Source organism: Dendropsophus ebraccatus, chromosome 7, assembly GCF_027789765.1.
Source record: "Dendropsophus ebraccatus isolate aDenEbr1 chromosome 7, aDenEbr1.pat, whole genome shotgun sequence".
Taxonomy (NCBI): domain Eukaryota; kingdom Metazoa; phylum Chordata; class Amphibia; order Anura; family Hylidae; genus Dendropsophus; species Dendropsophus ebraccatus.
The window spans coordinates 127901658-127929155 of NC_091460.1; the positions used below are offsets into that span (position 1 = coordinate 127901658).

Genomic DNA, 27498 nt, shown 5'->3' on the forward strand with positions numbered 1-27498 from the left:
AAAAAAAAACGGATCCGTTAAACGTATGCTGAAAACGCAGTGTGAACCCAGCCTAAGCCGAAAAATTTATTTTTATCATGGAAAAGCAGTTTGAAGCTCTCCCCCCTGTCTTCATGGTTCTCTATGGAGAGGGGAGGGGTTGATTGAGATGAGGCACCAAAACAGGACAACAAAGAGTTAATTTAGAGCTACATCACTGGACTATCTCTTCTGAAGTCAGCACTGACCGCTCTGACCTCTGAATACCGGCTTTCACACAGGTACCGCTGTGTAATCCTTAGTTCTCTGCTCTCTGCTGGCGACTAATCTCCCCCCTCCCCCCTTCCCTCTCTATAGGTTAGACAGGGCCCGACTGATGGAGGCGGACCTGGGGAAAGGCTTTTTGAATGCAGATAATGGCATATTTGCCTAATAAACCCAATTACAAAGTTTCTTAAAATCGCCTGTACTATTGATTTCTGCAAAAAAAAAAAAAAAAAAGAAAACAAATGTGACAGTGACACTTTAAAGAAGTTCTCACATATAGACAAACATTGTGTACACACTAAATTAGGGCTTAGGGACATAAAGGAGGGGCTCCCCCAAGCCTGAAACAGTTAATGCAGGGTTGCTTCACCATTTCCATCAGGTGATGGTTACTCTCGCTCTCTCCATATTTATCTATCTATCTATTTAACTGTCTGCTATTATCTATCTATGTCTATCTATCTAGGTTTTATGAAGAACCACAGGCTACACTTGTGATCCAAAGCAATACACCAAGCTGCAGCCGTCACACAATAGTTCTATAGAAGTCTTAATGTAGCCCAATCCTAGTCTAACACGTGTCATTTATATAAGTGGCCTCTTGGTGGCAGCAGAGCACCTATTTTCCCGACTTCAGAACCACCAGCTACAATTTCTTAGTTTAATGCCGAATATGAGACTGAACATCCTATATAAGACCTGGCTGTTTAACCTCCGGAACTTTCTCTGTTATGTCTCAAGTAACTTGTGTTGGCACCGCATTGTAGACAATATTTGTAAAATTAATGTTTCCTGCTAGGAGTTATAAGAGCCATTTACTGAACAGAAATAGCCATGAAAACAGTACATGTTCTGGTTTTCTATTCAGCGACAGCAGATAAAGCACTGCATAAAGTACTGCCATGTACTTACATACAAATCTATTAGACACCTCCGATATTAATATATAGAAATTACCGAAATCTCATTCAGTCATAGATGAGATAGTAATCTTATTGTGTTCCCTTTTCTACATGATGTCAGAGGTCCAAACTGTGTCTGCTTATCAGAGATCACCTCCAATAACCACATGTACCTCCAATTCCCTAAGATATATTTACCAGCAGAATCCTTCTGAATGTACCTGGAGAAATCTCAAAGTACAGCAATAAAAGGAGTCACTTCCTACTATAAAGGTAGGTAGGAAGGGGAAGTAGGAAGCAAGGGAGGGAGAGAGGAGGGGAGTGGGAAGAGAGGAGGGGAGAGAGGAGGGGAGGGGGAGGGGAGGGGAGGGGGAAGAGAGGAGGGGAGAGAGGAGGGGAGGGGGCGGGGAGAGAGGAGGGGAGGGGGAGGGGAGGGGGTGGGGAGGGGGGGGAGGGGGGGGGGAAGAGGGGAGGGGAGAGGGGGGGGGAGGGGGAGGGGGGGGGGAAGAGAGGAGGGGAGAGAGGAGGGGAGGGGGAGGGGAGAGAGGAGGGGAGGGGGAGGGGAGGGGGAAGAGAGGAGGGGAGAGAGGAGGGGAGTGGGAAGAGAGGAGGAGAGAGAGGAGGGGAGGGAGAAGAGAGGAGGGGAGGGGGAAGAGAGGAGGGGAGAGAGGAGGGGAGGTGGAAGAGAGGAGGGGAGGGGAAAGAGAGGAGGGGAGAGAGGAGGGGAGGGGGAAGAGAGGAGGGGAGGGGGAAGAGGAGGGGAGGGGGAAGAGAGGAGGGGAGGGGGAAGAGAGGAGGGGAGGGGGAAGAGAGAAAGGGAAGGAAGGGAGGGGGAAGGGGAAAGAGAAGAAGGGAGGGGGAAGGAAGGAGGGAAGGGAGGGGAAAGAGAGGAGAGGAGAGGGGAGCGGGAAGAGAGAAAGGGAAGGGGGGAAGGGGGAGGAAGGAAGGAAGAAAGGGGAAGGGAGGAAGGAAGGGAAGGGAGGAGAGAGAAATAAAGAAAAGTAGGAAGGGGGGGAGAGAGGAAGTACTATAGTAAGGTAGAAAGGGAAAGGAAGGATTGAAGTAAAGAAGGAAGTATGGAATGGAGGGTGAGGAAGGAGGGAGGAATAAAGGAAGGTAGGAAAGGAAGGAAGTAATAAAGAAGGAAGGAAGGAGAAAAAGGAAGGAAGGAAGGTAGGGAGGGAAAGAAAGGAAGTAATAAAAGAGGGTAGGAGGGAAGGAGGAAAAGAAGTTCAAATATTCTAAATATTCTTTACACTGAACGCTCATCCAATCTTTCTTTTTAATCTCCAGTAGAATCGAGGTGTAGGTATATATATATATATATATATATATATATATATATATATATATATATATACACACATACACACACATACACACACACACACTATATATACATATAGTAAATAGTGTACACTACTACACAGAGCGACGTAGAATACCAGATCATGGTCCCCAGGGAAGTCACCAATTAGGCATGATGTTATAAGAAGCCTGTATAAAAGTAAGGGACACAGCCAGGAGCTATCAGTAGAACAGTCGATATGCAATAACCTAGAGGGTGAGAAGGAGCTCTAGTCAGGACAGAAGCCAAGAATCAATACCAGATATAAATCCACAGGAACTAGGACACAAGTCCAAAGGATACGACAGAAGCATCATCCAGGAACATGACCAAGGCAAGGGTCAGAGTCAGGAGCCAGGAAGACAGTCAATAAACCAAAATAGAAGACAGGCAAAGGATATACCGCAAAACCTTGGATTACAGGTAACAGGCCTCATTCACAGGTTCAGCGATCTTTCTGGGCCGCAAAACCTTCTGCTATTTTTTTCTCTGTCATCAATGGAAAATCATCCGTATTTGCATCTGTTGCAAACTGGTGTAAGGTAGAATTGTCTTGGTTGCCCCTAGCAACCAATCAGATTCCACCTTTAATTTTCCAAAGAATCTGTGAGGAATGAAAGGTGGAATCTGATTGGTTGCTAGGTGCAACTAAGACAATTCAGATTTACACCAGTTTGATAAATCTCCCCTACTGTTTCCTGATCAACTCTGCCAGTGATCAGACGCTTCCGGGATTCCTCTGATGTCTGTCCGTGTTACCGCTGCTTCCCTTAAAGGGATCCAATCAGCACATTTGTGCTGATTGGTCCCCCAGAACGGTTGTGCGCACTTGGCAGCCGTCTCTCCAGTGGTGTCGGGGGATCTGGGCTCTGTGGGCTTAATGTGCTGTAAAAATACATTTTAGTACCAGACACGAGGCAGGGGGAGAGCCGCCAACTAGTCATCTGGGCTGTGAGCAGCTGCTTCAGAGTATAGGTAGGATTTTAGTCATGACAGTCTATCCTGATATAGGAAACTCACTACAAACAACGGGGGAGAATTATCAAACATGGTGTAAAGTGAAACTGGCCCAGTTGCCCCTAGCAACCAATCAGATTCCACCTCTCATTCCTCGCAGACTCTTTGGAAAATGAAAGGTGGAATCTGATTGGTTGCTAGGGGCAACTGAGCCAGTTTCTTTGGAAAATAAGGTGGAATCTAATTGGTTGCTAGGGGCAACTGAGTCAGTATCACTTTACACCATGTTTGATAAATCTCCCCCAATGTGTTGTGTTTTTCTTTCACATTGTGGAGGCGGCTATTGGCCTCACCATGCTCCAGGTATAGTGTTTACACCGAGCGATAATCGGCTCGATTTGGTCACTGGCCGATGGCAGCCTGATCAATACTGTAATTGAGCACTAATCTGCTAGATTGGCGCTCGTATACTGGGCCTATTACACGGCCCGATAATCGTTTAGCAAGGGCTGCACATGAGCAGAGACAAAGGCTGCACGGAAATCACTAACGATGCCTGTGCAGCCCTTGCTAAACGATTATCAGGGCGTGTAATAGGCCCAGTAAACGAACGACGATCTAGCAGATTGGCGCTCCTTTACAGCCATTGGCCAGTGTAATAGTACCCTTATGGTGCGTTTACACAGGCAGATTTATCTGACAGATTTTGGAAGCCAAAGCCAGGAATGGATTTGAAAAGAGGAGAAATCTCAGTCTTTCTTTAATGACCCATTCCCTGTTTATGGCCTGCTCCTGGCTTTGGCTTCAAAAATCTGTCAGATAAATCTGCCTGTGTAAATGCACCATTAGACTCATGATTTATCATAGGGATGTAAAGTAGAATTAGCTCAGTTGCCCCTAGCAACCAATCAGATTCCACTTTTTAATGCTCAAAGATTCAATGAAAAATGAAAGGTAGAATCTGATTGGCTGCTAGGGGCAACTGAGCGAATTCTACTTTACATCCCTATGATAAATCTCCCCCATAGTTTTTATAAGCAAAAATAACACCAGGAAAAACAGGTGTGTGTGAGGGCCTCAGTGCCGATGTTTCCAAGCGATCCCTGCTGGCTGCATAAAGTGATGGTGATTTGCATTCTAGGACGTAGCTCTATGCCAAAAGGACACTGGTTAAACTCAGGGAGATCAACCAAAACACTGCAGAGACACCATCACGTGTCTCGACGTCAGTGTATTCTAGGACATTGCCCCCTGGGAAATCAAATATGCAAAAAAACACTGCAGAGACACCATCACATGTCTCAACGTCAGGGAGCTAGCCAGACCTTCCTCCGGGAAGGAACAACAAAGCCAAGGAATGTCTCCAGTCAAGGAAACCACCCAAGCAAAGTATCCATCCACCAACAGCTGTTTCGGGGTATTTGCCCCTCATCAGTGTGGAGTAAGATTCTGGTAAGTGCATGCAAAAGGATCCCTGCTGGCACTGGGGCTGCATAAAGCTGGCAATGGTGATTTGCATTCCAGGACGTAGCTCTATACCAGGTACTCCATAATACACCAGTTTTTGCTCTACCATTTATAGGCATGGTACAGTAATAACTAGTTCATTGTGATATTCTCCCAGAACTACAGTCTTAGGAACCCTGTTTTACTGCCTCTCATAGTGAAAAGACAACATGGTCTATGTACTATAAATAAAGCACATTATACATCATACCGAATGCATCATAAAACGAACTTCACAGTGTTCCAAAAGTTGGGTAACTTCATAAAATATTAGAAAATACTGGATTCATTTCATGTAATGCTATGATCGTTCCAAGCTTCACGCTTCAATAACCAGAATCAGGATTTCATAGTAAAGTCTGATGGTGGCCGCTGGACCACCAAGCCCAAAAACATTCCATGAAAGACCTGAAATACAATGTTAACTATCCAGGTGATGCTGGTAGGGAGCCAATCAAAGCCGGACTCATTTCCCGGACCATATTTTTCACAGGTGGCCTCCAAGGGCGATCTATCACAAATGCAGTCGGGATAATCTATAGAGTCAATTCTAAACACATGTGCACCATATTTGCTTAGATTAACATTTATTTCATTTTGAGTGCCAGTAATAGAAAAGCGCATACTAATACGTTAAACATGTCCAAACAGCTCTCTTTTATTGTGGAGGATTGTATACTAATAGAAAGAAATCTGCAACAATCTATTCCGAGAAACGTTAATGGGAATGTTCAAACCATAATGGTATTACTACACCCAGAATTCCTGCAGAGCGGATTGCTAGATTTTGCTTACTATAACAATCAGCCTCTATGGCAGTGAAATAGGACCCTATACCGGCTGTAGTGACCACTTATGTATATAACAACATTGAGGTCAAACCTTGTTTCATTTTGGACCAAATAATTTTATTATCTTTTTCGTGGAACAGCTGAGAGAAGCAGAGGAGCAGGGCGGCAAGTTTAAATAGTCGCCTATGCGGGGTAATGGAGAGTCTGCAGAGGCGGTGGGGAGCAGCAGGAGCAATCGGTTAATGAGTTGGTGAGCGGGACCGACGACGGAACACCACAGGTGCCGGCGGGCTGGGGAAGCGTGCAGGAGGTGTTCCAGGCCTGGGGGGTGGGGTCGAGGGGGGGGGATGTGGGGAAAAAGGTCAGTGCTGACAGGGAGCCAGGGGAAGATGGAAGGGAGCAGTGCAGGTAGGCAGTGATGGGAATCCCCCTTATTTACAAGGGGTTCCCCAGAGAGAGAAAGACAGGAGCGGCAGCTAGTTAAACTTTCCACCCTGCTCCTGCTTCTCTTAGATTTGGGGGACCCTTGTAAAGAAGTGGGGATTCCCATCATAATGAGGGAAATCCCCGCATCTTTATAGGGTTTCCCCTGCAGCTGACAGAAGCAGGAGCAGGGCGGGAAGGTTAAATAGCTGCCCGCTCCTGCCTTCCTCTCTCTTACGGAGAACGTAATGATGGGAATCCCCGCTCTTTACAGTAAGTAGTGGTGCAAGATGCTCTGTGGGCCGGGTGCTCTGCTCCTGACCCATAGAGTGCAAAATCCAATTAATCAGATTTATGTTGTTTCCAATGGGATCTGACAGCTCGGTTCTCGGACTGCTCGGTTCTGGACCAGCCTTTCAGAAGCGATTATGTTCGAGAACCGAGGTACCACTGTATTGAGAACTGAAACAGCTGTAGGAAAGTCATGCCTCCGCTTCCCAGTCATCACTTGGACACAACAGAGACTTTAGCAATATCCATCAGCAGAACTCATGTGAGTGTAGAAGGACCCAGCAGCCCTGACCCTGTAACAGAATGCCACTCAGCGCCATTACTATAAATGCAGAGGTAGCAGCAATAACTGGACACTTACAGCTTGGAGGGACACAGCCCACTCAGCCATGTAAGTTAGCAGAATTATAAGACTGTGACTCAATGTCTTCTCCTAGATATATGATAACATACTCGTTCTTATAGGAATCGAGCACAGTCACTAGGCCGTGGAGAGTGTAGCACACCTGAGACTGCCTGCACATGGCTGGATCTCCTCTGAGAGATATGGATGACATATGACCTCCTTTTGCCATAATTATTACATCCTCATATGTCATCCAGATTTCAACTTGGAAAACCCCTTAAAATATAGTGGGTTAAAACCAAATAGCAGCACAGATCTATAAAGCCTCTATAGAAGTCATTTTTATTACCCCCTCTCCTTCTGGCAACGATTGCCTTTCCAGCCGTCCCTGGGGGTAGTTAGATTGTGTTAAACAAATCAAGTACAATGTTTAATACAACCATGAATCATTGCCGGTCCACGAACTAATAAATCCTCCTATCTTCCTACGGTGAAGAAGAGTTATGAATCTGACAACAGTAAATTACTTACAAAAACGGCCCAAATGTCCAAAATGAGCTTTCTGCGGACATAAAAGATACCTGAACGCATGAATCCTGAGGTTTCCATCTTGTGGGACGTCTTCCTAGATTACTGTCATTCTTACAGTTCTGATACAGTGCTGAAGCTTGGCGACATCGGTTAATAGCGGCTTTGATTATTGGCCGTTACCTAACGTCAAAACTATTACACGCAGGGTTTACCAGTGACCCTAAGTGGTGTGTATGTGTATATATATATATATATATATATATATATATATATATATATATATATATATATATATAGTGGTGCCTTAGATTAAGAGCATAATTCGTTGCGGGACCGTGCTTGTAATCCAAATCTCTTAAACCAAAGCAAATTTTCCTCATAAGAAATCACTGATATGCAGATAATTGGTTCCACACCCCAAAAGAATATTTTTTTTAAATTCTGAATAACATGTAGAACAGATGAAACAAACAATGAGAAACAGCTGAATATGTGATAATATAAATTACTGTACAGTATAGCCATCAGCATGTGGTGTATAATGTATACTATGTGCATAAACCTGAGAAACAGGAGCAGTTTGTAAATACAGGATGGAACTGCTGATGGCTATACTGTACTCAGATGGCTTGCAGTTGCTCAGCCAATGGGAGCTGAGCAAGCTGAGTCACCTGACAAGGCAGGGGAGGGGGAGGCTGGTGTAACAGGAGGTAGCCCAGCCCTCCTGCTGATCATCACAAGAAGCTGAGAGAAGAGCCCGGTGACAATGACGACAGTAATTAGCTCTGTGTGAGTTTCCTACACTTCCTGGTGGGGGGTGGAGGGGGCAAAAGACAGGGAAGGGAGGCAGATAGGTGATTGAAGCACATTACAAAGTTATATAACTTTGTAATGTGCTTCAATTACTGGGAAAAAGTTTTTCATGGGAGTTGTCCTTTAAATGCCCTTTAAATGACTCTATGCATTGGAGGGGTGCCTGCAGCCCCCCAGTTTGGCAATATCCCCTCCCCTCTGTGACGCAAGTCTATTGATTTGAGTAGCCAAACTGTTACTGTTCGCATTCACTTTAAGATGTCATTTTGGCTAATACTCGAAGACGACTTGCATACATGTGAAGGGGGAGGTGCTTAAACAAACTGCACATATGTACATTCATATATACCAATGAGTAATCAAATCTTACTTTTATTTTTGATGTGACTGGACAGGAAAACATGATTTAAATCCTAAACAGGTAAACCGATGGATGTTTGTAACCTGTCCAAGACAGATGGGCACATTTACTATTGCAAATGTACCAGAATAGAGAGGTGTGATACAGTAAAAGGGGTGTGAATTATGTGACAGTTTGCCAAAAACCATGCCAGACCTCTAGCACAAAATTGTGGGGGAGGTTAGAAGCATGTCCCTAAAGCACACAGGACGCTGAGGATGAAGGTGCGTTGTTTTATCTTGCACCCTTTTTAAGAGGCCGCTCCCCCTCTGCATGTGGCCGCTCCCCAGTTCTGCCTCCTCTCCGACCCTCTGGCTCAGGCGACGCAGAGGGACCCAATGCGGATAAAATATTCGCAAAACCAGTCTTTGTGAATACATTTATGTACATTGGGCCCATCTGCGCCATAAGAAGACATTTTAGCCTGATGATAAATGTCCTGCTAAGTGTATAGCACACATGAACATTATTTGCAGCCATCATTACTGATACATGGTCGTCATTTGACGCTCAAATAGCCGTCATTTTTACCTAGTGGTAACATAGCTTTATACTGACATGTAACTCATTGAATGCTATTGAAAATGTCATTTTAAAGTCCCCAGCATCACGGTAAGTTAGGTGTTAGAATCTGCTACATCTGCAGGTAAAGTGGTAGCAGAAAAAGTGTTAAGGGCACAGAAGGTCATAGCTAATTCAGGCCACATTTTCACCATGAACTCACAGCTCTACACTACAAACCTATTGAAGCTAAATTTTCCCCTTACATTTCTACTAACTGACTCAACAACATAACAACTTTTCAGCTCCGAGCTACATGGGCAGAATGGTAACAGAAGACAAGAGGTGAAGGAGGTTGTCAGGGTACAGCCTCTGAAAAGGAGTACTCCAGAGATTTATTTACTTATTTTTTTTTTTTATTACATTATACTGAATTTATCTATTACTTTGTAATATAACTTCATTAAAATAAATATATACTTTTTAACTTAGATCCAGCATATACTTCCATTGACTGGCAGCAGAACGGGCCATGTTGCTCTTTACTGCTGCCAGTCAGTTCCTGGACCACTCATACAGAACAGGTTTAAGTCAACGAATACTTCCCCAATAGCCCTGCAGTTCCTGACACCAGCATTGGGGCCTGTGTGACCCCTTAATGCTGCAACTCAATGGAAGGTAAGTATTGGAAACAAAAAAAATAATATACTTTTTTTTAATGAAGTTATATTACAAAGAAATATAACTTAAAGTGGATGTACCATCAGGTACATCCTCTTTAATCTGACCCAGGGATAGAACGTTCTATCAACAGGTCCCGGGCCGGAGCTGTAGCACAGGAGGCTGGACGGCCCGCCTTCAGTGGGAGGGAATTCCCTCCCCTCTATGACGCGGCTTCATTAGAATCAATGGAGCTGCATCATACAGGGGCGGGAGATTTCTCCCATTGGGGGCGGGCCGGCCCCGTTCTATCCCTGGGTCAGATTACCTGATGGTACGTCCTCTTTAAAGTGTAACTGTCAATTTATTTTTCTGCAGAAATCAATAGTACAAGCGATTTTAAGAAACTCCACTTTCTGTACTCAAAAAGCTGTTTTCCTACCTCCCCCCCCCCCCCCCCCCTCATTTCGTATCTGTGCATTTTCAGGCAAAGCCGTCTTCATTACAGAGGAGCAAAGTGAAGATGGGATTGCTGAGTCCATTATAACCTATGTAGGGGGGAGGGGCCGAAAGGGATGTGTGAGCAGGAAGAGCAGAGAAGCACACCTGCAGTTTGGAGACTGACTGGGCACAAAAAAATGCTGTATTCACAGGTCAGAAAGGTCAGTGTTATCTAGGAGCTTGGTGAGAGAAGATTGCAGGATGTAGTGTTTCGTGCAGGAATGACTTTTCTCCTCTCCGTGCTCACTCACCCCCTTGTTCCCTCCCCCTCCACAAAGAAATCCTGCTTCTTCTGAAGTGGAGGGGAGGTAGGAAAACAGCTTTTTGGAGTACAGAAGAAAACTGTTTTGCTTAATAAAACCTATTACAGAGTTTCTTAAAATCGCTTGTACTATTCATATTTATTGATTCCTGAAAAGTGACAATAAATGTGATCCATTAGGTAACAGAGTACAACATACTAGTTTGTGAAGCCATACTGGTTCACCTGCATAGAGTTTATAGCTTTTATTTGGACATTTATCATTGGACTTTTCTCATGTCTACTCCTTGGTGCTCGCCAGGTGTTCTCTATCTTGAATGATAATATTTTGCCTTCATGCGAAAACCTCTCCATCATCTTTCTTCTTCCAGCTCTATAGTTTATAGCTCACTGTCCTCACTTTCAGCCTGTATGTTCTATCAGAAACCCCTGTCTGTCTTTGATTCTACTTAAAAAACAATAATAATACATTATGTTATTAAACCTCATAACCGGAGACTTTTAGGCAATTTCCTGAATGTGCTGGATAAACAGCTTGAAACTTTTAAGGTTACTTAAAATATTTGTACTCAAATATTAACAATATGTTATTGACAACGGTGATAGTGATTTTTTTTTTAATTATTATATTTAAAGGGTTACTTCACCAAAAAAATCTTTTAAATCAAGTGGTGCCAGAAAGTGCCAGAGATTTGTAATTTACTTTGATTTAAAAAAAATCTCAAATCTTCCTGCATTTAGCTGCCGTATGTCCTGCAGAAAGTGGTATTCCTTCCAGTCTGGACAGCAGGAGAGGTTTTCTAAGGGGATTTGCTACAGGTCTGGACAGTTTCTGACATGGACAGAGGTGGCAGCAGAGAGCACTGTGTCAGAATGGACATACAGCAGGTGATAAGTACTGAAAGACTTGACATTTCTTAAAAGAAGTAAATTTCAAATGTCTGACACTGGTTGGGACCAGTTGATTTGTAAGAATTTTTTTTTGTGAACTACCCCTCTAATTTTATTAGCTCAGTAAAATGTAAAAAAAAACCATTTACCACCTATCCAAGTTATTGGATTGTTGTTGGATTGCTGGAGGCCCCACCATTGATTATGATAAGAGGGGTTCCAAGCTCCTGCTGCTCCAGTCAATCTCTATCGGGCTGACTGAAAACAGACGACTGTTTCAGGAATGGAGTGGCAGAGACCATGCATTACACTGTGGTGGATGCTGTGGCAGGGGGTGCTTAGGTTATAGCCATCAGTGGTGGTCCCAACAGGGGTTCCTCAATCATACATCTATCAACCAGATGTTTTTCATGGGATAAGGCCTTACAGGGGCTTTATGCTGTATTCCGGTATAGCTGCATGATAATTTACTAACTAGAGAAGATAGAATGCTTCCGCCTTGTCTTCCATTGTATATACAGCACTCAGTACCAGCGCTGCTGCTGCCTCCTCAGCTCCCAATAATCACCAGAACAGCTGTCATAAGACGCAGTGTCTTGGTGTGACTAGATCGGCACAATAATGTCACTTGTCAGGACTGTTTTTTTCCTGGAACAAGAGACATTAAGACGGCTCCAGTCCCCGGGGTAACATGGAAAGGTGAAAGAAAAATACAGTAAATAAAAATAAGTAGATAAACAAACACCTATAGATAGGTATGTATGCTTCAAAAATTATCATCAACTATCATTAAACAAAACAACGAAATTTTAATTAAACTAAACATGTGTAACTTAAAGGAGACCTGTCGCCCCCCGTGCCGGGGTGACAGGCTCCCGACCCCAGCTAGATCCCCTTATACGTACCTCAACCCGCCGAGTCCCGCTGCCTGAGCCGATCCCGGGACGGAGATATCCCGGTCAGAAGCCGGCGCGCGCGCTCTGGAGAGAGGTCCGGCGCCCATACAGAATGAATGGAGCCGCGCCGGCTTCTGACTGGGATATCTCTGTCCCGGGACCAGCTCTGGCAGCGGGACTCGGCGGGATGAAGTACGTATAAGGGGATCTAACTGGGGGTTGGGAGCCTGTCACCCCGGTACGGGGGGTGACAGGTCCTCTTTAAAGGGTCACTGTCGTTTTACTTTTTTCCAGAAATCAATAGTACAGGAGATTTTAAGAAACTTTGTAATTGGGTTTATTAGCCGATAAATAGATTTTTATCATGAAAAAGCAGATTGAAGCTCTCCCCCCCTGTCTTCATTGTTCTCTTATGGAGAGGGGAGGGGTGGAGGGAGATGAGGCACCAAAACAGGACAACAAAGAGTTAATTTACAGCTACATCATCGGGCTATCTCCTCTGAAGTCAGCACTGACCTCTCTGACCTCTGAATACCGGTCAGGTCCCACTGTGTAATCCTTTGTTCTCTGCTGGCGACTAATCTCCCTCCTCCCCTCTCCATAGATTACACAGGGCTCGACTGATGTAAAAGAGTCGAGATTTCCTGATAATGAGCAGTGAATGAGAGAGGAGGGAGTGGAGGGGGGACCTGGGGAAAGTCTTTTTGAATGCAGATAATGGCATATTTGCCTAATAAACCCAATTACAAAGTTTCTTAAAATCGCCTGGACTATTGAAACAACAGTGACACTTTAAAGGGAATCTGTCAGCTGCTATTCAGCTTCTAAACTGCTGAAAATGTTAGAGCAAGGAGACACATGAGGCCTTTCATATATCCTTTCATACAACCTGAGCTTGCCGCATGTGATTACTAATTGTTAAAGAAGTTGGATGCAGCCCTAGGGAGTCCTTGTATACATAGATACAGCCTATGGCCTATGGCTGTATCCATGTTTTCCAGGCAGCCTTAGCGCTACAACCAACTTATTCAGTCACCAGTAATCAAATGCCATATGCTTGGGTTCACTTATGACTAATAAATACACACTTCTGATAAACAAATACACACATACAACTCTGCTATACCAGCAAACATACATAGCTATACTACACATACAGACACACACACACGCACAGGACCCTTTTTTTTCACCTGTTGCCATCAGCATGCTTGGCTAAGCACATCTTCTCTCCCCGAGTCTCCTGACTGGGTGTGTTATTGCTGAGGGTCCTTCTGTAGTTGTAGTAAGCTGGATATGATGTGCACATTGCATCCAGCTTCCTCTCCTGTTTCTCCCAGGAGGAGAAGGAAGAGAAGGAGAGGAGCCTCCGCTTGAAATTTTCTCATGTGTTCCATAGTGTGAACATACCCTAGGGATGCAAAGGTCTGCATTACTTGGAAAGCAGTCAGGGCAGTCTGATACTGTCAGGCTGACCTGGCTGTGGACTATAAGGGTCAGTTCACACAGAGCAAAAGCGGCAGAATTCCACCTGGTTCAGTGTGACACTGTTTCTCTATGGGATGGCTCGTGCTTCTCCGCTTCAGTTGCTTTTCCGCTAAAAGAATTGACATGTCAATTCATTGAGCGGAGGCGTGCAAGCCCTCCCATAGAGAAACAGTGTCACACTGAACCAGACGGAATTCCGCCAATTTTGGTCTGTGTGAACTGGCCCTAAAAACAGACACACAAGATGTTTTCTTATAGTCAGTAGGTGTTAAGTCCCTCTCTATTGGTACACATATGTATATGCCTTAGCAATCCATGTGGTCATCCAACCACGTGGTGACAGTATTTTGGTTACAATATATATAGTAGAATAGCAGTGAGACATAGAAACATGTCATACATTTATTTCAAGAATATTTAGTTGCATTTTACTATAAACTGATGCCAGGCCCACAGCAACATAGAAACTTGCTGAAATCTAAGACTCACAAAAGTCAGAGATTTTTTTTTTTTCTTTTTGGTAAAAAGTCGGTGTCCTTACTTAAGTACCTTGACTGCCTCCCAAGGAAATGGTTACTGGTTACTCTTCACTCTAAGGTCACTTTACTTATACTGACTTTTGGAGAAGAGACAAAGCCACAACAATTACACGACTTTTCGTGCCGCACAGAAATCGGGCCATTTACAATGGGTGGTCCTCATAATTCAAGACTTCAAAAAAGAGAGATTGATACTTTTTTTTTTTTTTTTGCAAACAAACTCCTTAAAAACCTGACGGCGCTGTACAAAATAGATTAAGAAGCAAAATGCAGAAATTTAAGATGGAAAAAATAAATTTCTAAAATGGTGCAGAAGGGAGAGGGGAACACTTCAAGCATATACCATTACCTACTATCAGCATTTCACATCATTTCGAGAGCAACATTGTTATTTTAGTGTTGTTTACATAGGAACAGAACTGCCAGTTTTACACATTATCCAGAAATTATTCTTTTCAGTTATATTGATACATGTTACCGCCTTACTTTACAGTGCAATTCCTCCAAAAGGTGGAGGGTTCTCATGGCGGCTTTATAAATCATGTGCCGACTGTTGTAACTAATATAGGATGACCAATTGATGACCAATGGTTTTGCCAAAGCAAGAATACGTCTTGTAGTCATATTAACCATAAGTTAAATGGCAATATATGATCAGTGACAATGGGCAAAAAAATTAAAAAAAATCTGGAATCATTCCTTACTGAACAAAGGATTTTTCAGCCAACTGTTGGAAGAAAACTTAGTTCCAGACCATGATGGTTAGGCTGAGTTCACACTGCGTTTTTGCAATCCATTTAACGTATACGTCTTATGGAAAAACTGATGCAAAAACGGATGCAATTGTGTGTCATCCGTTTGGATACGTTTTTCCAATGACTTCCATTATTCTCAAGTCTTTCAGTACTTATCAGCTGCTGTATATCCTACAGGAAGTGGTGTATTTTTTCCAGTTTCACACAGTGCTCTCTGTTGCCACCTCTGTCCATCAAAGGAACTTCCCAAAACGGGAGAGGTTTTCTATGGGGATTTGCTGCTGCTCTGGACAGTTTCTGTTATAGACAGAGGTGGCAGCAGAGAGCGCAGTGTCAGACTGAAAAGAATACACAACTTCCTGCAAGGCATACAGCAGCTGAGTTGATGACTACTAGAAGGAATGAGTATTTTAAATATAAGTAATAGAAATTCTGTATAAAATAAATACAATTCTGTATAACTTTCTGACACCAGTGGATCTGTGTGGTTACCACCTTGGGACCCCTACTGATTAGATAATAAACACCTATCCTATACATAGATGACTATATATAACACGGACTGACTGAGAAAGGACAGCACCGTGGCCAGTGATTAACTGAGTGGGCTGTCACTCCTGAGATAAGAGTGACAGTTTGCTCAGCCAATCCCTGGCCACGGCGCTGTATTACAAGTTCATGTGGCAGACACTGCCATATCGGCTGCAGGAACATGATCTTTTTCCCATTTAGATTGCGAGCACCTGTGGGTGGGTGTGCCCGCAATCCAATTAAGCAATGAACGCAAAGTAAAGTACGGTCGGCAGCCGTACTTTACATTGTTTGCACAACTATTTTCTATGGCCGTTTTTTTTTGCCGAACTACGCCCATAGAAAATAGATATGTTCATTATTTTCTGCGGCCGCAGTTTAACAACGGCCGTGGTGTATACTGTGTATGCACTACGACTGTTTTTGCATTGAAATCAATGCAAACTTATTAGTTTAAAAACCAACGGACGTTCTTTTCACTGAAAAGTATTGAAATTAATACGTTGTGTGAACATAGCCTTACAATATATCTATACTGTTCTTTGGGAAAAAATCATGGATGGAAAAATTGCTCAAAGCAGATTGTCAGGCCAGAACATCAGTGGCACTGAGACTGGACATTCTATCTGGCCCAGTAAAGGTTTATTTTCCTCTAATTTCAATCTAAATAGCAATCCGCTTGCTGGGGTTGTTCCAGTACATCAGGTTTTAATAGATGACACCTGCTCTCCCCTGGAATCATAAAGGTGAAAGCCATATTGCGCATACATTCCACCCATGATTGCTCCAATTGTCCTGGAGGCCATTGCTAGATTATCTCAGGCTTCCAGGAAGTTTAATAAAGATTCCAGAATAGTAGTGAAGAAAACTTTATGTGGTTTATCAGGAAGTATGAAAATACAATGTGGACAATACAGATCATCTGCTCAATGTGATCCTCAAGGGGAGACGAGACCACAACACATAATAAACGGCGAGCAATGCACTTTTACTGAATTTCTGGGTGGGAAAATTTGTCTCGTACCTAATAAAATGTCATGTGAGTCATTGGCTCGAAAATAAAATGATGTCGGAAAATCAGGCGGCCTAATGATAACAACAGAGACGTTAGCCAGAAGCCCACGCAGAACATATGCATATGCAATATATGGACGATGTATTTATTAGTGTTAGCAGAGGTCACATGGGTGGAGCTCAGCGCCAATGACTAACTTGATGAAAAAATTTATCAGACTTGCTCCATGTCAACAGTCAAGCCTGGCACTTTTCTAATGTCTGGTCCATGCCAGGTGTCTGTCTTTCATACTGCATTTTTTGGAGCGTCGGGAATATCGAATGAACATGGTCTTTGAAGTGGACACACTGAGTAATAGAGAGCTTGGATCTACATCAGCAACCATTCAACAAGGAGGAATTAGTTTCCATTCGAAAGACCCCGCCATGCTGAAAAAAAGATTGTTCTCATAGACATGTGTTCTTGGCTTGGCTAGGACTATTCCATAGAACATAGCTAGCCCTTCAATCAGTTTAATATACACGACTATTATTCTTGTACTGGAAAGGAAGAAAAATATAAGATTTCTCGTTTTATGTAAATGAGATTAAACGACTGTATTAGAAAAAAGTTCTACGACTTTCTAATATATAAATATATTTTTTTTGAGATGAGCAAATTGGGCCGAGGGTGGAGTTTGTAGTATGAACCTGAACTATCGGCATTTGACTCCCGCTGCCTCCCCGTTCCATGGTGAAGGTGGAGACGGCCCAAGTCCCGCCTGGAAAACAGGGATACAGCCTATGACCTAAGCTGTATTATTGTTTTCCAGGCAGGACTTGGGCTGTCTCCACCTTCGCTATGGAACGGTAAGACAGACAGATTCCTACAAACCCGAACCTCGGCCCAGTTTGTGTATCTCTAGATTTTGTGTTTCTCTCTTGCTCCCAGAACTTTCCCCTACTTTGTCCAGTGCCAGTGGTCGCACATGCTCAGTAGCCTAGCCACATGGTCTGAATTATTGAGTACAAAGGAAGCAGAGTGATTTCAGCTATTGTACAGGCCAGCCAATTGGAATGAAGGAATTATGGCAGTAGAAGCAGATATCTCACCCTCACTGCACACAATAGGTGGACTTTCTAAGAGAGAATTAAAAGAACAGGGGGAAGCGTCAGGGACCCATCAGCCACACACTTTGCACAATCATTTGAGAACCACTAACATACACTAACACACATCACCACACAGACAGACACTTACTGACACACAGCACTTACAGCTCAGTCTTTTCCCTCTTCCTCTCTGTCAGGCTGATCTCCACACTGTAAGGTTGAGGACCTGCGGGTCATGTGATCAGGTCCTTCACCCCCCCCCCCTCTCTCTCTCTCTCTCTCCAGGATGCTTACAGATCCAGCGACTTCTCTGCCTTCTGATGTTCAGTCCGCTCACCCTGCACTACAGTGAACAGACTGAAAACTACAGCATTGGGCCCCTCTCCCTCTCTTGGCCCCTAGAGGCACTGTGGGCCCCGGCACTTGCCTAGGTAAGCCACGTGCTGATGCCGGCCCTGGGCACCATAACAAGTACCGTCTTCTGAAGCTCTCTCAGCAGCCGAGCGTCTCTGAACTTCTCTGACGAGACGCTCGGCTGAGCTTCAGGGATCCCTGCCGTAGTCTGTATACGTACCCCTGCTTGCGCCGGGAACGGGCCCTTCAGGTGAGTTAACAGTTTTGTTTTTTTTTCTATTTAGCTGCAGTTAACCCCTGCCTGACCGCAGCAGGGCTGTGGTCAGGCAGGGGTTAACGTCTTCCAGTGTATAAGGCGAACCCCTGACAATCTTCTTGAAAGTCAGGGGTCGTCTTATACGCCGGAAAATACGGTATATAACAGCAATATCTAGTCACATTTGCTATTTTATTATTCCAATTGAAAAATATGTCTTGTCTGATGTAACAGAGCAATGTTATATTTAAAAATGGGACAAGCTGTGTTTACGACTGTATTAGGATTATGTATGAATGACTTAGAATATAAGACTTAAACATCCCTGAGCACATATGCTTACATGGTATTTTCGCTGCGAGCACAGTAATTTCTCTGTCTGCACATGCTACTTGGAGCCGATGCTTAGAGGACGTTCCCTGCTGGGTCTGAACTGATGCCGACTACAGGTGCATAAGGCCTTTTTGTTCTCTTTAGGCTCCTGGCGCTTGCTGGCAGGACTGATCTGAGAAGCAGATGAGTCTCAACTTTATGGTCCCCTAAATTGAATAAACATTTAAAAATTGAAATAACATGTCCCTCAAAAAGTATTTGCCAATTTGCTGAGTGGAGAATCGATTTGGCAACTCAGCAGAAAGGAAATCTTTGTGAGAGACTGTGTAACCTCTTACATGGTTCACTAAGCAGCGACAGTGAGTGATAGAATACCAGCATAATGGGGAATGGAGACATCATGGCAACATGACAATGTAATCGTATCAGTATCAGCAATGGCCTATAGGCCAGGGAAGGATCCCTTTAGTCAGGCACTTCTACAATGTTACTCTTCCCCCATGTATTTATAGAACATTCAGCTAAAGCATGCAAATGTATCCTAGCACTTAGGCCACATTCACAAACTGTATTTTTGCAATAAACAACGGCCGTTGTTGCCGTTGTTATTAGTTTGTATGGAACAACATCCATAGTGTATGCACTACGGCTGGTGTTCACTTCGACCGCACAAAATAAATGACAGGTCTGTTTTGTGCGGCTGCTATTCAGTGAATAGTGGCCGCACAACAAAGCCTGTGCACACAATGTAAAGTGCGGCTCCCAGCTCCCACATTGCACAGGCTGTTTATTTCCTCTTCCTGCTCACTCATCCCCCTCGGACCCTCAATAGACTATAAACCAGTCTTCATTCTGCTTCTGTGTGATATAGATTGCTTTTTCTTGATAATGAACAGATAGGAAGTGAAGGGGGGTAATAAAAACTCTTGTGGGTACAGAAGGAAGCTATTATGGAGTTTCTTATATTTGCTTTTACCATTGATTTCTGCAAAACTTGTTTAAAAAGACAGTTACACTTTAAGGGTAGCTTCACATGTACTGGATCCACAGCGGATTTCACGCTGCGAGTTTGCGGATCCTGGTACTGTAAAGGTCTATGGGGTTACATATCTGCAGCAGAATTTTAATGTATGGCCTGAAGCATACATCACCTGCTCCAGGCTCCTGCTTGCTTCAGGGCCTCCCAGCATCTCCCGGCGGTCAGCCAATCAGTGTGCTTCCCCGCCGCAGTGCACTGATTTCCCGGCCTGGAGCATACATTACCTGCTCGGCACCGCGGCTTTGTGAAGCTCTCGGCTCCCCTCACTCCTCATCAGCCAATCAGTGCATGGCAGCACTGATTGGCTGATGTACGCTAATGTACGCTTCGGGCCGGGGCGGCGGGCGTACGGGGGTTAAAGGGCGACAGGCGCATTAAAAGAGGCAAGAGTTGCCATCCTGGCACCAGCGCCATGGCTGCCCATATGAAGCGCCACCACCTTTCCGCCTGGGAGAAACGGGGTGATAGTGGGTCACAGCAGGCCCAGGCAGAGCCGCGCTCAACAGCAGCAGGAAGCAGCAGTAGTCAGGGGGGCCTTTCACAGAGTCAGACCTCTTCTGTGGAAGGGAGTGTGGCTTCACTCCCTTCTTCGGCTGGTGGCCCCTGTGTTGCTAGCAGTAGGTAGCCTGTCATGGAGTCCCTATACCAGAGGCAGACATATGCACCCAGCAATCCCGCAGCAGTCAAGCTGAACCCCCCCTTGCCAAGTTGCTGGTGCTCCAGGCTCTGCCGTTTAAAGTCGTCGACTTGGCACCTTTCCGTGAACTGATGTCGTGTGCGGAGCCACGGTGGAAGGTGCTGAGTCGACACTACTTTTCCAACACAGCTATCCCGGCCATGTATAGCTATGTTTGCCAAAAGGTTGCTGACTCGCTGAGCCATTCAGTGAGCAGACATGTACATTTAACCACAGACATCTGGAGCTCGAATTATGGGCAAGGGCAGTATATGTCCATTACTGCTCAGTGGGTAAATGGAGTATGGCGGGCGGACCCCCAGCAACTTTGCCAAGGAAGGGTGATGACACCACCTGTTCCTGTGTCGCGGTCCTCCTCCACCTCCTCCAGTAGGTCCAAAACCTCCTTAACCGCCAGTGTTCCTCCCTTTTACCACTTGGGTGTAGCACAGAGGTATCACGTTGTGCTGCATCTAGCCTGCCTGGGTGAAAGGAGACACACGGGGAAGAGCTGCGCCGCCTGCTCGAGACAGAAATCCTCTCGTGGCTGACTCCACGCCATCTTAAAGTTGGGACGGTGGTGAGTGACAATGGGAGCAACATTCTCTCTGCGCTGCGTCGAGGAGATATGAGGCACGCACGTGTGGCACATGTTTTAAACCTAATAGTTACACACTTTCTAAAGTCTTCATCCCATTTACAGACTGTGCTGTCAATGGCTCGAAAGCTATGTAACCATTTTAGCCATTCAAGTCGCTCTCACCACATCCTCCTCGACCTGCAGCAGAGGAATGGTCTTCCCAACCATCGTCTCATTTGCGATGTAGCCACGCTATGAGAAGAGGAAGGCCTTGACTGATTTCCTCTTGATGCAGGCGGACACGGCGACTCCCCTGTGTTACCTGGAGCTCGGCCAGTGGCAGCTCATGTGTGACACCTGCCGCTTGCTACGACCCTTGGAGGAGACCACCTTTCTGGTCAGTGGGCAAGACACAGGACTGAGCACCATCATACCCATGCTTCATGTACTGGAGCTGATGCTGATGCGACTCAGTGGCGAAGGGGAAGAGGTCTTGCCACTGTTGCAGCCTGGGTCGCTGGAGGAAGGCTTGGCGGAAGAGGAGGGAGAGGAAGTTGAGGAGGAGGAGGAGGACCAGAACGCACAGGAACTCTTAGGGGAGACGGGTGGAGGAGAAGGAGATGAGCCTTCCTGCCATACCAGAGGGGGGCCAAAGGAGGATATGCAGGGCTATGAGGGGGATGAGGAGGATGGAGAAAGTACCCATTGGCTGTATGCTGTGGAGACGGAGGCGGGGACTCCTTCCCACTCCCTGGTGCAAATGGCTAAGAGCATGTTGATATGCTTTCGGGCTGACCCACACTTGCAAAGGATTCGTCAACGGGATGAGTTTTGGCTGGCCACACTACTGGACCCACGGTATCGCAAAAAGCTGTGTGAATTCATTCACCCTTCCCAATGGGAGGATAAAAATTAAATATTATAGAGAGGAGCTGGGTGCACAGGTAGTGGCAGCCTTTGGAACACGGCGCTCTCATTCACGCCATTCCCACCAGGGCCACACCAGCAGCGCTGCCTCCCCCACATCCTCCTCTAGCAGCTTGGGTGGCATGAGCAGCGACACCAGTCTGAGCCTGAGGTCCATGATGCACGCTTTCATGCAGCCACAGGCCAGGGTAACAGGGGCACCCGCACAGCAGCAGGACATGGCGGCACACCTCAAACAGCAAGTCCAGGTGTTTTTGGACTCTACGTTGCCACCCAAGATCCCTGAACCCCTGAACTTCTGGGTGGGAAAATTAGATGTCTGACCACAACTCACTGAATTTGCTTTGGACATACTCTCCTGTCCGGCCAGCAGTGTGTCATCCGAGCGAGTTTTCAGTGCAGCAGGTCATATTGTCAGTCCCAAGAGAACCAGATTGTCCTGTGATAGTGTGCAACGTCTGACTTTCATCAAAATGAACGCCACATGGATAGATAAGGACTTTGTGACACCTGCTCCTGATACCACAGAGTAGGATTTAGTCCTGTTGTCACCAAGATGTAGGACCTTTTCTGCATCTATTATGGCCTATATGTGAACTAGACCTTACTGGTCATTCCACCATTCCTGCCGCCCTGCTACCTCTCGCCTGTCCATGGACCTCATTATTCTGCTTCTGCTGCTCATGCCACCCCATTACAACTGCTACTCCTGCCCTGGCCTCCATCTTGGCAACTGCTGGGCCTTCACTTGTCTCCATCTTGGCTACTGCTGGGCCTTCACTGGCCTCCATATTGGCTACTGCTGGGCCTTCACTGGCCTCCATATTGGCTACTGCTGGGCCTTCACTGGCCTCCATGTTGACTACTGCTGTGCCTGTACTGGCCTCCATGTTGGCTACTGCTGCTCCTGCCTGGTCTCCATGTTGACTACTATTGCTCCTGCCCTTGGCTCCATGTTGGCTACTGCTGGGCCTTAACTTGCATCCATGTTGACTACTGCTGTGCCTGCCCTTGCCTTCATGTTGGCTACTGCTGCTCCTGTACTGGCCTCCATGTTGGCTACTGCTGCTCCTGCCTGGCCTCCATGTTGGCTACTGTTGCTCCTGCCCTTAGCTCCATGTTGGCTACTGCTGGGCCTTAAACTGGCATCCATGCTGACTACTGCTGTGCCTGCTCTTGCCTCCATGTTGGCTACTGCTGGGCCTTAACTGGCATCTAGGTTGACTACTGGTGTGCCTGCCCTTGCCTCCTTGTTGGCTACTGCTGGGCCTTAATTGGCCTCCATGTTGACTACTGCTGGGACTTAACTGGCATCCATGTTGACTACTGTTGCTCCTGCCTGGCCTCCATGTTGGCTACTGCTGCTCCTGCCTGGCCTGCATGTTGGCTACTGCTGATCCTGCCTGCCCTCCATGTTGACTACTGTTGCTCCTGCCTGGCCTCCATGTTGGCTACTGCTGATCCTGCCTGGCCTCCATGTTGGCTACTGCTGATCCTGCCTGGCCTCCATGTTGGCTACTGCTGATCCTGCCTGGCCTCCATGTTGGCTACTGCTGATCCTGCCTGGCCTCCATGTTGGCTACTGCTGATCCTGTACTGGCCTCAAATGACTATTGCTGGACCTCCACTGGCCTTTAATGACTACTGCTGCTCCTTCACTGCATTTGTGACCTTTTTCCTGCATAGACCCTGTAATGGTGAGTTTCCTGCATAGACCTTGTAATGGTGATTTTTCTGCATAGACCCTGTAATGGTGAATATTGAAGTCTAAAAAAAAAAATAACTTTGAGATATCGAAAAGATAATTATGTAACTGACATGTAGAGCCCTAAATTCAACCAAATACACTACCCCCGTATCATATTGATGCTTTAAACTATCAAATCAGAAGAAATACAAAATTCTGTCGAACCGAACCTTACGAAAAAATCCGAAAGTCCGGTCGGACCGAACTTTTGAAAAGTTCGCTCATCTCTAGTATGGGACCCCATAGAACTTTACTATACCAGGATCCGCAGCGGATTTCGCTGCAAATCACAGCGTGAAATCTGCTGCGGATCCAGTACATGTAAATCTACCCTAAGGCTACACTCACACAATGTACTTTTTATGCAAACAATGTCCGTTGTTTCACACAATGTATTCAACAATGGCCGTTAAAATAATAATCATGTCAATTTCCGGCTGTCGTCCATAGACTTCAACGCAATTTTTATTCTAAACAATGGCCGTTGTTTTGAGTGCCAAATAACAGACGTTGCTCATACATTGTGTGAACATAGGCTATGTCACACCCTGTTGACATTTAGTGGATAGCCGCCATTTAATGGCATATAATTACTGTTATTTTCATACAATGGCCGTTATTTGCCATTAAAGGGAACCTGTCACCTGGCATTGCGGCGCAGAGCCCGTCCGAACCCCTGGTGGAGCCCCGGATACTTAACCTTTCCTGCAAGTCCCGCTCCTGGACCTGGGCGGAGATATCGGCGCCAGAAGGTGAGTGCGCTGTATTCAAATTACCAGAGATGAGTCTGATGCCCATAGAGAATGACTGGAGCCGTAGAAGCTACCCTAATACTGGAGAGAATGTTTGTGCCTCCTAAGATTAATGTCCAGGTGTGAACACAAACTCTGCTAGACTCCTGCCATATAAAAATATTATAAAGAGTTCTTCCCCAACTTGACTCTAAACAGTTTTACATGGTAATTACATAATAAAGCCTAGTTCCCATCTGTAATGAAGGTTCTCTCAGGAGCTGCCATCACCAGGTTCTACCAAACATTCTGGAGAGCAGACACCTTGATGGAAACGTGGTGGACTCTGGTAAAAACAGGAGTATATGTCCACACATAGATGAGTTTAGTATCTGTAACACCACAAATAATCGACTCTTCCAAGGCTATGTTCACACTCTGTTGTTTTGATGGCAAAATTATCAAGACGCATGTCTTCTGCCGTCAAAATGACAGCCGTCCAAAAAGACGACCACAAACCCCGGTCATAGTGTGAACACAGTATGGCGGTGTTATCCAGACACAGTATGGCGGTATTGTTAAGGTCTGGTATGGCGGTATTGCTCAGGTCTGGTGGTGTTATCCAGTCACAGTATGGTGATATTGTTCCCAGTCACAGTATGGCGGTGTTGTTCAGGTCTCGTATGGTGGTCTTATCCAGTCACAGTGTGGCGGTATTGCTCAGGTCTGGTATGGTGGTGTTATCCAGTCACAGTATGGTGGTATTGGTCAGGTCTGGTGTGGCGGTGTTATCCAGTCACAGTATGAAAGTATTGGTTAGGTCTGGTGTGGCAGTGTTACCCAGTCACAGTATGGCAGTATTGGTCAGGTCTGGTATGAAGGTGTTATCCAGTCATAGTATGGCAGTATTGTTCAGGTCTGGTATGGAGGTGTTATACAGTCACAGTATGGTGGTATTAGTCAGGTCTGGTGTGGTGGTGTTATCCAGTCACAGTATGGCGGTATTAGTCAGGTCTGGTGTGGTGGTGTTATCCAGTCACAATATGGTGGTATTGGTAAGGTCTGGTGTAGTGGTGTTATCCAGTCACAGTATGGAGGTATTGGCCAGGTCTGGTGTGGTGGTGTTATCCAGTCACAGTATGGCGGCAACGGTCAGGTCTGGTGTGGCGGTGTTATCCAGTCACAGTATGGCGGCATCGGTCAGGTCTGGTGTGGTGGTGTTATCCAGTCACAGTATGGCGGCATCGGTCAGGTCTGGTATAGTGGTGTTATCCATTCACAGTACGGCGGTATAGGTCAGGTCTGGTGTAGTGGTGTTATTCATTCACAGTATGGTGGTGTTGTTATTTAGTCACAGTATTGGTCAGGTCTGGTATGGCGGTGTTATCCAGACACAGTATGGCGGTATTGGTCAGGTCTGGTGTGGCGGTGGTAAATATGACGCTTGGAGCTATTACCTACCAATCTACCAATCCTGTGGTGAGAATTCCCTCAGACAATATGCAGACTGCTCTAACCATTGATTCAACATGGAAATTTGTTTATGTTATAAGCCGTTAAAAACCATGAAAGACGCAATTCAGACAATGTTTCTACATGTAGAGAAATACATGTGGCCGAAACCAGGCTCCCCAAGATAGAGGCGTCTTCAGGTTTAGTGCCTAGGGCAGCAGCAGCTGTTGATGCGCCCCGGAGTCTAGATCGTGTAATTTTTATTAGTGTTGACTAAGGATTATGGCAATTTAGTAGCACTGTAGAGTGTATTCTCTATATACTACCTAACATATCTCAGAAATAGTAAACAATATATAAATATTCTGGTAAGTGTACAACGCCTCTAAGAGTTTATGTAGTTTTGCACATCTAGATTGTAAAGTACTCTGAATCTGTTCCCATTCCACGTTATGTTGCCATCTACCCATCTGTTTTTGTTTGACAATTTTTACAAATAAGGATGTCCTGGATGGAGACGTTACCTCACAGGCTTCCTGCCCCGTAGCAAATCTTCAAGACTTCTTTCATAGTGTTCAGCTACAACCACCAGTCTCTCTGAGGAGGTAAGAAAACCAGAGAATAAATCAAACGTTAAAATGAACTGAAATTTCTACAATGAGTTCCTAAAAGCCGACAGAAGGAAAACAAGCACTGCTACAGGCGGAATATCATGTACAACTATGCAATACTGTGAACCTGATGAAACGGTTACACAGAAAACTAATTAGAGATGGGTGAATCTCGAGCACGTTCTAGATCGTCCGAACCCGAACTCTCTGCATTTAATTACCGGTGGCTGAAGAAGATGGATGCTGCCCTAAGGCTGCCTGAAAATATGGATACGGCCACAGGGGGAGATTTATCAAACATGGTGTAAAGTGAAACTGGCTCAGTCGCCCCTAGCAACCAATCAGATTCCACCTTTCATTCCTCCCAGACTCTTTGGAAAATGAAAGGTGGAATCTGATTGGTTGCTAGGGGCAACAGAGCCAGTTTCACTTTACAGCATGTTTGATAAATCTCTGTATCCATGTTTTCTTCTTCAGCCACTGGTAATCAAATGCAGAGAGTTCAATTTAAGACGATCCAGAACGTGTTTGAGATTCGCTTGAGTCTTCATAGAAAAACGGAAAATCAAAAGTCACCGTGTTTAATGACTTCCAGGCCGCTACAACTACGACTTTACAGCGGTTCTACAGCACGGACACTCTTTATTTTAGACCTGGAGCTTTCCCTGCCTGTCTACTTCTAAAAGAGATGAGACAAACATCTAGAAGAGCGGCGGCTGCAGCACGGGGGAAGCTTGAAGGCTCTCTACCCTCAGCGCCAGCAAAGCAACATGGCGCCGGGGTCCCGGCAGCCCTTCCTCCTTCGTGCCTGTGTGCTGGTGACGGAGCGGTGTGGCAGACAACTCCGTCACATACTGCCGCATTCGGGACACCACGAGAGCCTGCCGCAGCCCGCACTGCTCATTCACCACGAGGAGGTAACAACCGGAGGGGTCAGCCTGTACATGCCGGCTCCCACGGACCCCTGCCGCGGCGTCAATCCCCCTCAGGACTCCCCCTCACCTTCAGAGAGCGGATGGTTTATGTGTGCAGCGGGGCTCGGCTCCCTCTATAGCTACACCACATGAGAGTCTACATACCCCAACGTTTACACAATCTTCAGCTTCAG

General features: G+C 45.6%; 2 protein-coding genes across 2 annotated transcripts in view; one reads left to right on the forward strand and one right to left on the reverse strand.

Moving 5' to 3' along the window:
- Positions 1 to 27498, forward strand: part of AIMP1 (aminoacyl tRNA synthetase complex interacting multifunctional protein 1) — a 433090-nt gene that overhangs the window by 333524 nt on the left and 72068 nt on the right. The gene's annotated exons all lie outside the window — the stretch shown is intronic.
- Positions 1 to 27498, reverse strand: part of TBCK (TBC1 domain containing kinase) — a 205743-nt gene that overhangs the window by 160963 nt on the left and 17282 nt on the right. Inside the window, exon 3 of the mRNA XM_069978417.1 lies at positions 26304 to 26376. Coding sequence (XP_069834518.1) covers positions 26304 to 26376 — 73 coding nt within the window. The remainder of the gene's footprint in view (positions 1 to 26303; positions 26377 to 27498) is intronic.